The sequence below is a fragment of the Daphnia carinata genome, chromosome 4 (genome assembly GCF_022539665.2).
Source record: "Daphnia carinata strain CSIRO-1 chromosome 4, CSIRO_AGI_Dcar_HiC_V3, whole genome shotgun sequence".
In the NCBI taxonomy this organism is placed as follows: Eukaryota; Metazoa; Arthropoda; class Branchiopoda; order Diplostraca; family Daphniidae; genus Daphnia; species Daphnia carinata.
This window is the reverse complement of record NC_081334.1, coordinates 2,374,337-2,386,849: the sequence shown is the minus strand read 5'-3', so window position 1 is coordinate 2,386,849 and position 12,513 is coordinate 2,374,337. Positions and strand designations below refer to the sequence as shown.

At 40.1% G+C, this 12,513-nt stretch overlaps 3 protein-coding genes across 5 annotated transcripts in view; 2 read left to right on the top strand and 1 right to left on the bottom strand.

The window, feature by feature from the left end:
- The first annotated feature begins 257 nt into the window (after positions 1-257).
- Positions 258-12,513, top strand: part of LOC130695088 (cell division cycle protein 123 homolog) — a 39,006-nt gene continuing 26,750 nt past the window's right edge. The window contains exons 1-6 of one of the 2 annotated variants that reach the window (XM_057518206.2): positions 258-977; positions 1,029-1,124; positions 1,205-1,318; positions 1,377-1,497; positions 1,566-1,839; positions 1,911-2,094. In XM_057518206.2, the coding sequence (XP_057374189.1) occupies positions 729-977; positions 1,029-1,124; positions 1,205-1,318; positions 1,377-1,497; positions 1,566-1,839; positions 1,911-2,082 (1,026 nt within the window). In that variant the 5' untranslated portion in view covers positions 258-728 and the 3' untranslated portion in view covers positions 2,083-2,094. Of the gene's footprint in view, positions 978-1,028; positions 1,125-1,204; positions 1,319-1,376; positions 1,498-1,565; positions 1,840-1,910; positions 2,222-12,513 lie in introns of those variants that run through there. The other variant, XM_057518205.2, reaches the window with a different exon arrangement.
- LOC130695084 (prolyl 4-hydroxylase subunit alpha-1-like) lies at positions 2,942-9,050 on the top strand. Of its 2 annotated transcripts, none has more exons than XM_057518199.2 (13): positions 2,942-3,148; positions 3,281-3,453; positions 4,978-5,194; positions 5,292-5,455; positions 5,514-5,675; positions 5,751-5,920; positions 5,979-6,188; positions 6,253-6,426; positions 6,489-6,671; positions 6,736-6,810; positions 7,694-7,762; positions 8,338-8,503; positions 8,568-9,050. In XM_057518199.2, exons 3-13 carry the CDS (start codon positions 5,004-5,006, stop codon positions 8,636-8,638), a joined length of 1,635 nt encoding a protein of 544 aa, XP_057374182.1. In that variant the 5' UTR covers positions 2,942-3,148; positions 3,281-3,453; positions 4,978-5,003; the 3' UTR covers positions 8,639-9,050. The 2 variants fall into 2 exon arrangements, with proteins under 2 accessions (XP_057374182.1, XP_057374183.1); XM_057518200.2 differs by lacking the exon at positions 7,694-7,762 and adding an exon at positions 7,375-7,437 and having other exon boundaries at positions 2,947-3,148; positions 8,568-9,035.
- LOC130695083 (uncharacterized) lies at positions 8,908-11,897 on the bottom strand. The gene is made up of 5 exons (XM_057518198.1): positions 11,834-11,897; positions 10,201-11,742; positions 10,075-10,107; positions 9,826-9,858; positions 8,908-9,641 (listed from the first exon to the last, which is right to left on the bottom strand). The coding sequence occupies exons 2-5, from the start codon at positions 11,711-11,713 to the stop codon at positions 9,181-9,183; spliced, it is 2,040 nt and encodes a 679-aa protein (XP_057374181.1). The 5' UTR covers positions 11,714-11,742; positions 11,834-11,897; the 3' UTR covers positions 8,908-9,180.

The window sequence follows — 12,513 nt, the reverse complement described above, 5'->3', positions numbered from 1 at the left end:
TTCTTTTTTTCGCGGTTAAAAATGCTGCATCGTCATCAAGAAAACCTTTTTCCCTTGTGGAAAGCGAGAGGGAGGGTAACATAAACAACTTATTTGCAACCAAAAACAGCAGCATTTTTCCGCCGCTTGGAGGGGTGTGGGGTTGGATTTTTTAGGCGCGAATGTTCTACACGTCCTTTGACCAGTAGCCACAGGAGTGTGAGTCAGAGAGGTCATAGATATTTTAAAGTGCTATTATTTTATGGGCCGTGCGTTTGTGAAATTTTATCCTTCCCTTCACTTCACCGTAACTATGTTTTTAATTTAACTTCAAATTCATTTTATTTTTCAAAGTTAAGTTGGCACAATTCAAAATGTATTCCGTAGAATATGTCGTATTGATTTCTGGGATAAGTTACTTGATCACAAGTGTAGCGGTGACCAAAGGCCACCAGCACTTCTCATTTCACTTAAAATGATTCTACATTTATGTTAGATACCGTACCAGTCGTTTTACGCGCAGCAATTTTGCACTCCTTTCCCATTTTTACCAGTGTGATAACATCGCCAGTAGATTGTCACTGTTAGTAAAAAGAAAGCTTCAGTTTTTCTTCCAAAGATGGCCTAGGCAACCAGAAGCGTGTTGGTAAAGTGAAAAAACATTCACGTTAGTAGTCTGCTATTTTGGCTGTAAAATAATACAAACTGTCGAAAGAGCCAACGTTAAGATTTAAATTTTAAACAGAGTAATGAAAAGCTGGGAAATATTAGCGTGCTCGTTTTCCGAATGGTATCCACATTTTAAAAAGGTCACCTTTCCTAGTCGTATCATTCCATTGTCACAAGAGTTCGTTGATTACTTGCTTGCCGATAACTTGGTGCTGCGTAGCGATCAAGCGTTGATCACATACGATAAAGGTAATGAATCAACTTCCAGCGATTCCGAAGATGACGAAGAAGGTTGGATCAAGGCAGAAAGTGAAACACCGTCACTTGAGGTAGTTGTCATTCATATTGTCATTCGATTTCGACTAATTTTCTTTTTTTAGGCACCACATTTTGAAGAAATTGATAAAAAGATTGCAGATGTAATAGCTGAATTTGGTGGCAAAGTCTTTGTAAAGTTAAACTGGAGCTCGCCTAAGGTTTTGTGATTTTCAAGAATTTCTAAATTTTTATTTTATTTATACAACCATTCAGCAGTTGGTAATCTTTAACCTTCTAGGATGCCTCGTGGATTGCTTTAAATAATTCCCTCCAATGCCATATGCCTGCAGATGTACATCTCTTGCTGAAAAGCTCAGATTTTGTTCTTCATGACCTGACCCAACCATTCAAGGTAGAATCTAACTGAACAAATCCAAAAATTATGATACAAACTGAACAGTATTTTATAGGATTGTGAAGACCATGCCCTTAATTCAGAACCTGTTAAATATGATCTTATTCTCAGAAAGTGGATCGAGATCAACCCGGCAAATGAATTTCGTTGTTTCGTACGAAATAAGAATTTAATTGGTATGTAACCGTAACAGATTTTTAAAACATCGCAGCTTTTAATTCGTATTTGTTGTTTTTATATCAAGGTATATCTCAACGAGACGAGTCTATACACTGTGCTCATATTGAAATAGAAAAGGAGGACATAGTACGTGATATCTTGAGTTTCTTCAAAGAACAGATAGGTCCCAAATTCCCCCTCGATAATTACGTGATGGATGTGGTCCGACAGCGGAAGGATAAAATCGTTTTAGTTGACATCAATCCTTATGGAATCACCACGGACTCGTTATTATTCGACTGGAGTGAAGATCTGTTACAGACGAGCAATAATTTAGGGACGGCCACATGTTCCCACAGGTAATGACATCATTCTCATTGTAAAACCTTTGCTAATAATAGGTTGTCAAAAACTATGTTGGTCTGGATAGTATGCCTGACTTTCGTTTCATCGCCGAAGAATCTGGGATCCGCACCAATCCTCTTCGTCGTTATTGCGTTCCAGAAGACATAGCTCATTTGACTTCGGGTGAAGATCCTTACAAACTGATGGATCTTCTGAAATTGCGCTCTGGACAAGCCGATACCACCGATAGTGATTGAAATGTTTTGCGAGTGTGTGTTTAGGTGGCTGCCGTGTCCTGGCGTCTACCGCAATTAAGCTGTGGTTTTTGTAAAAGACGTCCGATTCTTTTTTAAGAATATATCCATCATGTGAGTAAGGAGCATGTTTGCTACAAAATCTAAATCAAGTAAGTTCATTTTCTTTAAAGTAAAATTGAATGATTCTTAGAAAATGATCAAACGTGACTCCCTTTCGCATAAAGTGCCATTTTCATGGATGAGCGAAAGTCATACTAACTTTCACCTTCGGTCTCGAACTTTCTCGCTTTTGCTACGTTCTTGTAACCCTTTTCAAGGTCCAATAGTACGTAGAATAGCCAAGCCATTTAGGTGGCGAAAACTGCGGTGAACCGCAAAGAGGGGGAGCAGATGAGCGCAACAGATGGTTGCTGGTCTCTTTAAGTTCCCTACGCCACCGACCCATATAAGAAGAATAGGCGTGTCGCGCGAGTCGGGGCTGGAAAAAAATGCAAAATTAGTTTTTTAGAAGGAACTTTACACATGAAGCCGCGTTCTTTCAACTCCTGGTATGCCACCGTTCTAAAGGATCATCAGCCTTCAATCACGGCATAGTGCGTTGTGCAATCGCCCACTTTCTATGGGTGTCGTTTTCCCTTTTTTCCACCCTCCTTCCATTTGCCAAGTTGTTTTAACTATCCATTGTTTCTGCGGCATGTGAACTGGAACAGTTCTCAACAGCTATGGGTAATTATTAAATGACTTGTTTCGCGTCTGAAGAATTATCTGGAAAAAATTGCAGTCTGAAATTCGCATGATCAATCCGAATGGACTGCGTCTCGCGCTCTTACGGATGTAGATTAATAAGTACATGATACGTGTGGTAGGGTAATAAACAACCCAATACCAGGTATTCTATGTGTTTCACCTCTAAAAAAAACAAAGACGCGTCATCACTCGGTTTAATTGTGAGAATATCGGACTTTTTGATGAGGTTCCCTTTGTTTCTCCTAATTCCGTCTACCAGAGGCTTTTCAAAGAGGCATTGGGAGTTATTACCAACATCGGCCATACCAGCTGCGCTCAGGTAAGCAAACGTCCTTGAAGCAAATGTGTGAAAGACCTCAAATGTGTGTGTGTGTGTCATTGTTTGTGTCGTGTCTCACCGATGGTTTAACGTTGTTCCTTTCCCCTTCTCTCTTCTTGCGGCTTACTATAGAATTGTGGAATTCCTAGTCGTCCAAAGGAAGAGAAAAATGGCCGGGAAAGAAAAAAACCTTAACCAGTCCAGGTACAACAAAGTCTGCTCACAGTTGGACGGCAATCGTCAAGAAGTGCGGACGCTAACAAGATTCTTCAACTTACATTTAATTCAAGACTTCAGGCCTACAGGTAAGAAACAACCACTTATCATTAATTTTGATTCGTAATTAAGTCATTTGTATTGTTTGTACGTTTGGGGATGTTGATTGGCTCACGAATTATGCGGAATATTCGAATATTGCAATTTCTTTCCGTAGATTTTGTTTTCAGAAAATTCCTCCACGTTATACTTTCAATGTTAACGGTGATACAGCAAAAGTTGATGATTGCCTTTCAAAAGAAAAATCGGTCCGCATTGTATCGTAACGTGTACATTATAGCGGTAGATCACTGAAAGCGTGCCAGATTGTTTCCCGTGGGAAAACGTTCATTCGAACAAGATTTCGTTTATTGTGTCCCCCCGATTATACCGTTCACTCGAGTTGGCTCTTGATTGGCATCGTTTGTGAAAACAAAAATTGCACAATAGGACGTGTAAAAGCGTCTACACATAGTTTCATAACGGAATTTTGAAAAATGTTAGACAAAAAATAGGTCCTTAAACTTCGTCCGGTAGGTCCGTGAACTTCGTATGTCTGCGTTCACGCAAGAGGAGAATGCGTTCAGTGCCACGGAGCAATGCTCATGTGCTTTCCTTCCTCATCATCTCTCAAACAATAGGGAAGGAAATCTAAATTAAGGGAAGGTTATTAAAACAGATGGCATCATTTGCATGGCGCTCTTTAATCACCGTCGCATTCAACCGAACGACAGGATAGCCTTTTTGTTTCGTCATCGCATTAACTAACGTCATTCCATCTGGCGCTATTTGTGCTATTTATTTCTCGTTCCACATAGATGTTCTATCCTTATTTTTCTACATCTTTCTTAAAATCTATGGTTAGCTTCAAGGGTATATCGTAGGGCTCAAAGGGTCACATCGATGCAGCTTAGAAATTTAACGGGACTTTTCCCAAAGTCCGTGAAGCGCTCACTTTGTAATAGCTGTTGTCTGCTCAATGAACGAATACTATATTCCAATCGAGGAGTTAGCGGTAACTTAGCGTGCGTGAAAATATGTTGCACAAAGAACGATATCTTTCAATGGGTACCACACACAGCACGCCATTTGTATTTGAATTGCTATGAAACTGGGATCTGTCATGTTTTGTTTGCTCTTAACTGTTTTCTTGTGCAACTAGCCAGAAACACGACATATCCCAGATTTGAAACGACATAAGCTAAATTTATTTTAAAATCAAATTATAAAATCGATTCGTTTGTGTTTGCATGCTTTTTCGGGTAGGGAATATTCATAACACGGCTAATTTGTTTTGACATCTGTTGTTTATAACGAATGTAATCAAAACAGATCATCACTGCACGAATAATATGACAATCTGATGTGTTGGTACCTCAATAATTTGTGGCTTTGGTCCGGTGGGAGTCGGTCGTGGTTTTAGTTGATTTCCTGTGAGGTTTATCATCGTGTAATTTGGTTATGATAAAGGCTATTATTTTCTTTAAGGTCATTGCAACGAATTACGCATAGTGTTAACGTCCAAACTGTGATACGCTATTTTGATAATGTTTATTATGTTTTTTTCATAACAGGTTATAATCTGAAACAATAAAGAGGCATGATGGGTTCCATTCCTGCAAGTTTCCTAATAACAATAACAGCCCTGCTGCTAAGAAATCAACCGGTTGTTGGTGATATGTTTTCCGCTTCAGCCGATTTGGCCAACACCTTTCGCCTTGAACAACAAGTGGTCAACGTGCTCGGAGAATTAGTGGCCCAAACGGAAGCTAAATTGGGAATCATTCGCCAGTAAGTGAAATAAAAGAAGACTTTTTCTTTAACGGAGCACGTCGTTAGCTAAAATCAGCAAAATGGTTTATTTTATAAATTTTTCTTCGTGTTTTAGATATCTGAAAGACTACGAGAGCGTCGTCGAAGAAAAAGCGGCTAGCGAAGAAGAGTTCATGGAACGTGTTGCAGGGAATCCGATTCACGCTTACCGATTGATGAAACGACTCTATTTCGACTGGCAAACAGTTGAAAAAGAAATCAAAACCGACAATTGGCGAAGTATTGTTATGACTTTATACATGTGTGACATGGATCAAAGTTTTCTTGATTTAAACAGATGCGTTGAGGCGGTTGGAACAGGTACGCATGGGTGCAAAATTCCCGAAAGAAGAGGACTTTTTCGGTGCAGCTCAAGCGTTAGTTCGTTTACAAGACACTTACGAATTAAATATGACTCAATTAGCAAGAGGAAATCTTTGGGGAAGGCAAACACGAGCGGGTAATGTTCCCTCTATTTATTTTTCAAGCCATCTGGTGCGGTACTGATGACACTGTTTTCCTTTTTGTTCCGTAGAATTGACCGCACAAGATTGCTTGTTTATGGGAAAACACGCCTTCAACGCGGGAGCGTACGCTCGAGCAGTAGAGTGGTTTGAAGAATCTTATATTTTGGCCGGACAGGAAAATAACAGAACTCTAAGACAGGACCAAGTGATGGAATTTATTCAGCACGCTATCAACATGGTAAACACATCATCGTTTCAATTTCTTTGAACTGTAATTGAACGTTTTAATAATGCAGCATGACGATACTTTGCAACAAACGAAAAAGCGGCATCCGATGGCTGTTCTATCGCACACCAATTCGTTCCGATTGCCTTTGAAGGAGAAATCGGCGGGCGTTCAGCGCAGCGAAATCATCCGCAGCCGAAAGTACAACGTGGGAAAGCACATCACCGATCAAGACGACGCCACTAATTTCAACGCCCTGTGTAGGGGCGAAACGCTCTTGGTATAACCGCAAATACTTTGAAAAAGTATGAGATTGACGTTATATACGTTTCCTGTAATTTTAGAACGATAAGGTATTGGCGCAGCTGAAATGCTGGTACGATTCCCGTCGCCAGCCTTATTTTCTTCTCATGCCAATCAAAATCGAACAGAATTCAATGGAGCCAGCTATCTACACTTTTCACGATGTCCTGAGTGATGATGAAATCGAAACGATTAAAGAATTGGCCAAACCATTGGTAACTAGATTTCTTTACGAGAAGATGAGTGTGTGATTCGAAAAACATTGAATTGAATACAGTTGGCTCGATCGATGGTGCAAGGCAGAACTGGGGCCGGACATGAAGTTTCCAACGTCAGAACTTCAAAAACGGCCTGGCTTGCTGAAGGATTACATCCACTGTTAAACCGTTTAACTCGACGTATTTCGCTTATTACTGGCTTGAAAACGAATCCTATTCACGATGAAGCTGAGCTACTTCAAGTTCGTTTTTTTAAACTTAATTTTTTTACTCAAATTGTTTCGTAATTATTGCTTTGGTGCCTAGGTTGCTAATTACGGGATCGGTGGTCATTACGCACCTCATCACGACTACCTGATGAAAGGCAAAGCGGATTTCGAGGCAACTATGAATTTTTTTCTTGTTATTCTAACTAGTGATGCGCCAGTAGAATTTCCCTTCATCTAAATTGAGGGATCCGTGTTCTTCTTTGTTCCTAATAGTGGACGCGTTTTTCCAACGTATGTAGGCAACCAGAACAAGAGGCATTTTCAGTCAATGATCGCGTTTTCATTCCCATCGTTCCCAAATTTGTTGGCGGTCACCTTGAGACGATCTGTTTAATTGTGGCAGTGGTAACAGATTCCACGATGGCTTGGAAAATGTCTTTTTAGCGCAAACAAAGGGGATCTTTTTTATCGCGTTGGACACGTTTACTTTAGCAAAAGTAAACGAGCCATTTTTTATTTAATCGTTCGTTTACGCTTCACGATTTCTCACGATAAAGTCTTTTATTCTTTTAACGGAAGATTAAGTTTCAATGTCTAGACATTTACAGAATTTGAAATGAATTCCCTGGCGCATCACTAAATTTCGCACCTGTTCAACTCTTCTTTTCTCAAACTAAACCTTGCACTGTTGACATGACTGACATACTTTATGCGGCACTAATGGTCCCATTCACAGCTGGGACAGATGCCACCTCAAGAACGTGCAATGGGCGACAGAATATCAACTTTCATGTTTTACGTAAGTCGAAAAAGATAAAAGACTTTAAATTTTTAGAAAAGGGAGTAGATCGACGTGTATAGAATTGGACTAGAGAAACAATAGTTTCTTCCCTGGCAACGGGCAGTGGACACAAAGACCTTTTTCTCACGCTTTTAACACACTTCTTCCGGATCATGTGAAAAACAATGGATTTTCGTTTGGTTGAACTAACTTTTGTTTTTTTTCTGGTTGAATGCCATGCTTCGTTCTTTCGCAATTTCGTTTTTTGTTTTAGGCGAAAAAGAAATACATGCATCATCGAGAGCTTCAAGCTGGTGATCGGATAGCAACGTTTATGTTTTACGTGAGTATTAGACGGTTGTTCCTCATCGACCAAATCTCATGTGGCATGTTTCTCGCTGTTCATGCCGAACGTTCAGTTTAAGTCGGGAACTGTTACATCGGCATGTTGAAGCCATTTTGACGCACTCCCGCTTTGTTTCTTTTCGTGTTTGTTTCGTTATGGTTTTGCATTTGCTATTCTAATATTAAGGGCTTTTTTTTTCGCATGGTTTACGGGTTCGTTAAGAGATCCACCCCAATAACCAGTCAAGTTTTTGAATGTTTATGGGAAGCTTTATTTTCATACTTCTGGTGAGCACTTGGTGAAAAAACAAGTACCTTAAGTCTCTTCTTCTATTGTTCGTCAATTTATGGGAGCCTGTGGTTAGCTCTACTAGACACAATTGCAGTCACGCTGCAATATTTTAGCCGCAAGGCTTTGCTTTTTTCCGATGATATTTCCAATTTTCTTGTACCGTTTTTGCGGCTGGCTATTCGGTATAGGGAATTACACGGAGAGATGGGTAAAAACATTTTGTAGGATCATAAAACGCATCATTTTATGTCGAAGTGATCACCATTGTCATTCGATTACAGCTTAACGACGTGGAACGCGGTGGGTCGACGGCTTTCCCGCGGGCTGGCGTCGCTGTCAAGCCTGTCCGAGGCGGGGCAGCTTTTTGGTTCAATTTGAAACGCAGTGGAAAACCTGATCCTTTAACTCTTCACGGAGCCTGTCCCGTCCTATTGGGTCACAAATGGGGTGAGTCACGTCACTCGATTCGTTTTCAAAGATTTCTAGATTTATTGAAATGATTTCGTTACAGTTAGCAACAAATGGATTCGAGAAACTGCCCAAACTTTCAACAGGCGCTGTACGCTGGATGTCAACGAATAAAGGAAAAGGTAATTGCGACAAACAGACTTTTCTGGGGGAATAAATTAAAACCGACTATATTATTGATACGTATATGTAAGGTTATGGACCTGTGGTATATGGATATTGTTTTGTCATTAGTTTTTATCGATTCAAGGTTGTCACACATAATAGTATATTATTTTTTGAAATCTGGTTTTTGTTTTAAGTTGGCCTAGTCAAGAATTTACTAAATCTTCTTTATGCATTCAAAAATGAAATCCTTTTATTGGCAACAAAACGATTCACAATTGAATGTGCCTGTCTGATGAATGTATTCGAATTGTGATTGTTTTATTGCAATAACAAAAACAATAAGAAATCCGCATCATATAATAGCAAAATTTGTTATATTTTTCACTTTAAAACAGTAGAACTATACTAACCCCTTTGCTTCATCAAATCTGATGTTGGTAGCCTACGTTCCTAAATGAATATAGACCTTCACCCATTTGGTATTTAACAAAGAAAAGATACATGTCATTTTTTTTAGAAGATGAATACAGTCACTATTGCGTATCGAATTAATTCCCTTTCAACAATGCTCCTGAGAACCGAGTGTGATACACAACTGAATCATGAAGGATTCCTTGGACAAGCTTCAACTTGACTTGGTCACCAGCTTTTAGTTCTACAATCGTACTGTAGGAGAGTGTTCCCTCTTCGGCTGAATGTCCTGCTTCTGATCTCCCTATGGACTGCTCGTTCAAATAGAAAGCGATGGTAGTTGCGCCGTTTTGGTTAGTTAGTACACCATCGGATGGTTTGTATTTAATCCCGTTGAAATAGAAGGCGTAAATGCCGGCTTCGGGGGCCCTGAAAACTCCTGTTCCAATATTCATTGCATTGCCGATGTTAAGACGAGCGGCTTGGAAAGGAATGAACGCGTTTTGAACGTTAAAGGACGAATTTCTGTAGACGTTGAAGTAGACGCCAGGTTTCTTCGTCTCGAGAGAAGTGAGTCGGTTTTGGTTGGCAGTGATTCCTTGAATTGAAAGAATTAAGCGTTAAATACAAAATTCTAATGAACATCCATCTCTAAACTATTTATGTAAGGATATGTACACCTTTGGCCGGATTGGCAATAGTAAAACAATCCACTAAGCGGTAACATGTACCGCCTTAAAAGTTTAGTAAACAAATCGTATTTCAAAAGAAAGTATACTTACTTGAAGCTAAAACGTCCTGGGAAGTTTTCAAACCTGAAAACGAATTGAAACATTTAAAATGAGATAAAGGCAAAGCGTAAAAGTAAGCGGCAACAATTGTTAGACAATTCAGGTGAAATTAACTGTAGCCTATTAAATTGAAATAAACTTAGGGCAAACCCACGAAATATAGGCAAAGCCAACGCTATTAGACAAAATTTTTCAGGCAATGAAACAACTGTAGCCTATTAAATTAAATTAAATACTTACTCGTTGAAGTAACGTTCAGAGAGGTTTTCAAATCTACAAAATTCAAAATGACAATTAAATTTGATCTAATTAAGTACAAGCTTAAGGCCAAATCCATCAAAATCTAGGGATGGCAAACGCTATTACCGTCAACTTGTTTCTGGAGCTGGAAAATAATGCTGTTCGACTGAGCGTCACTGTACTCGGCAAAATTGATTCCGATGGACAAAACGGCCATCGAGTAACTAACGCGAACACTTCGGTCTTGATAGTTCTGCGAGTCTCGCAAATCATTCAGGTTCACTCGGCTCAAATCCATTTGTTTCGGCTTGAACTGTTCACCTTCCCATTGCACGGAGTTCTTGGTTTCTTGGTAGAATTTATCTATGGCTTCGCTTTCGGTTAAACCACTCGAACTCCATGATGCGCTTACAGATGTGGCCACCTTAACTATTCGTAGGCGTACTTCATTTGAAAGACTGAAACTGTTTGAATCGCTGAACTCCTCTTTTAGGTGACGTTGCGTTTCCGTGTCCAGTTTGTTGTATATCTCGTTCCATGTTTTGGTTGCTTTGTCAGGCCTGTAGTTGTCCTCGTTCCAGAATACTGACTCCCACATTTCGTCTCCCTGATCTTTGATCGTTGTTCGGGCGCTGATGAGCATGTCTTTCAACATGCTATAGATCTGCGTTTCGGACGTGGACGTGATGACCTCGGAATCGTCGAAAGAATCGACAATGACGTTGGTGGCCGATTCGGTCAACAATCGCTTCTCGTCCTGTGCTGTTAAAAGAGCATCGGGCTTGTTTGGGTATCGTTGATTCAATGTGCTCATCATTTCGCCAGATAAGATGCTTTCCACGCGGATGACAGTCTCGCGCCTCTGCGTCGTCTGTGAGTCCAAACTAAAAAGCAATTTCAAGTGAGAGAACTGATAGGGATTTACGCGCATGTTTTTCTCGAGTTGTTGACATTTGATCATTTCGTTGCAGGTCAGTTGGAACTCGATCGACTGGTGGAATTGATAGGGAATCCATTCGTTCGACGGCCAGTAATCTTTTGAAGGAGACGTTGTGACGAGGATCACCTTGTTGAATGGGATCACCTCGACCTGCTCCTGTAAAACCTTTCTTTGCAACAGTTTGGCGGTGTAAGTTGTAATTTTCTTCTCGATTTCGTCGTGCCAGAGCTGTACGCGGAATCGCAATTCAGGCACTCCAGTAACGTTGTTAAACAAACTGAAGACGCTGATGTGTTCCAAGAGAGCAATCGGTGCGTAGTAGTATCGTTTGCGTGACTCGGGAGTGCTGGCCAGTAGATTGGCCGAGTGCTCGTAAATGTTAATTCTGAACGTACCGTACGGCATTGATCCTAGAGCAAGTGGCGATATTTGAAGCTTTGTCCAGGAGGATCCTGCTTCTTGTGCGACGCTCGAAGAGCCTTCGCTCAATGCGCTACTGTAGGCGGCCGCACTTCTACCAAAGCTGTTGTCTTCGGCCGTAGGATTACTCGCAGCTTCTCGCATTAAGGACGAATTGCTAGTCGATACGTCATCAGTGTCTTCGGCTGTAGCTACCGTGGCCAAGTTGATGCTTGAAATCCATGCGAGAGCTAAAAGTACAACAGTTAACCGAGTACTTTTTTTACTTGTTACTTCCATCTTCAGCACGAATATGGTTGGTCAATCGCCTTAACAAGGAAAAGAGAAACATAAGGCTATTTAATTCAGATGAATCTATACAGTGTAAATATAATATGAGTATTTAAAATATTTCAATACTTTTTGTTAGCAAATTTCTTCCTAGGGCCTTGCTTACTGTAGTGGTTCTCTGCCGTGCGAGCAGACCTTCATGCAAGAATTTGTTGATATACAGAGTATTTATACAGAATGCACTAAGCCCAGCACGTCGTCGGCATTGCTCAATTAATACACGGTAGGTATTAAGAAGAATTAAACAATAAAGCAAATTGGATTTTCGTGAATTTATCATGGCAGGGGGATGACAATTGAAATGTAAGAAAACATCGCTCCCTTTTAATAAAATGTTTGCTTGCTTTTATATTCTATCAACGCAAAGCAATATAAATGTTATTTTCACCTTCTTCTCGCATCTAAATAGGACTTTAATGCTAGTTAACTCACCATGTTGCGGTACAAACCTGACACAAGTAGATTTACGATGAGCTTCGTTTCACGGTGCTAACACCTCTTTTGTCGCAGCTTTATTAGTATGTAATTTTTTTGCCCTTTTTCGGATTCTGTATATTGCATTTGATAAGGTAATCCTACTTGGACAATATAAGATAATCTTATTCGTAAAACCCCGTTTCCCAATACCTAGTTTGCGGCTTTTCGTAATCGTTTGAATAGACCAATAGATAAGTTGTTTTATTGCCCGTTTCAATGCGGAAAAGGTCACCGCTGTCCCTTAATTGTAACTACACGTAGTAATTAAAGCA

Excerpts from the sequence above, each read along its gene's own strand:
- LOC130695084 (XM_057518199.2), top strand. The coding sequence starts at position 5,004 with ATGATGGGTTCCATTCCTGCAAGTTTCCTAATAACAATAACAGCCCTG. Across the intron at positions 5,456-5,513 it reads CAAAACCGACAATTGGCGAA|ATGCGTTGAGGCGGTTGGAA; the intron begins GTATTGTTATGA and ends TGATTTAAACAG. Across the intron at positions 6,427-6,488 it reads AAGAATTGGCCAAACCATTG|TTGGCTCGATCGATGGTGCA; the intron begins GTAACTAGATTT and ends AATTGAATACAG.
- LOC130695083 (XM_057518198.1), bottom strand. The coding sequence starts at position 11,713 with ATGGAAGTAACAAGTAAAAAAAGTACTCGGTTAACTGTTGTACTTTTA. Across the intron at positions 10,108-10,200 it reads GCTCCAGAAACAAGTTGACG|ATTTGAAAACCTCTCTGAAC; the intron begins GTAATAGCGTTT and ends TGAATTTTGTAG. Across the intron at positions 9,642-9,825 it reads CCAGGACGTTTTAGCTTCAA|GAATCACTGCCAACCAAAAC; the intron begins GTAAGTATACTT and ends TTTCAATTCAAG.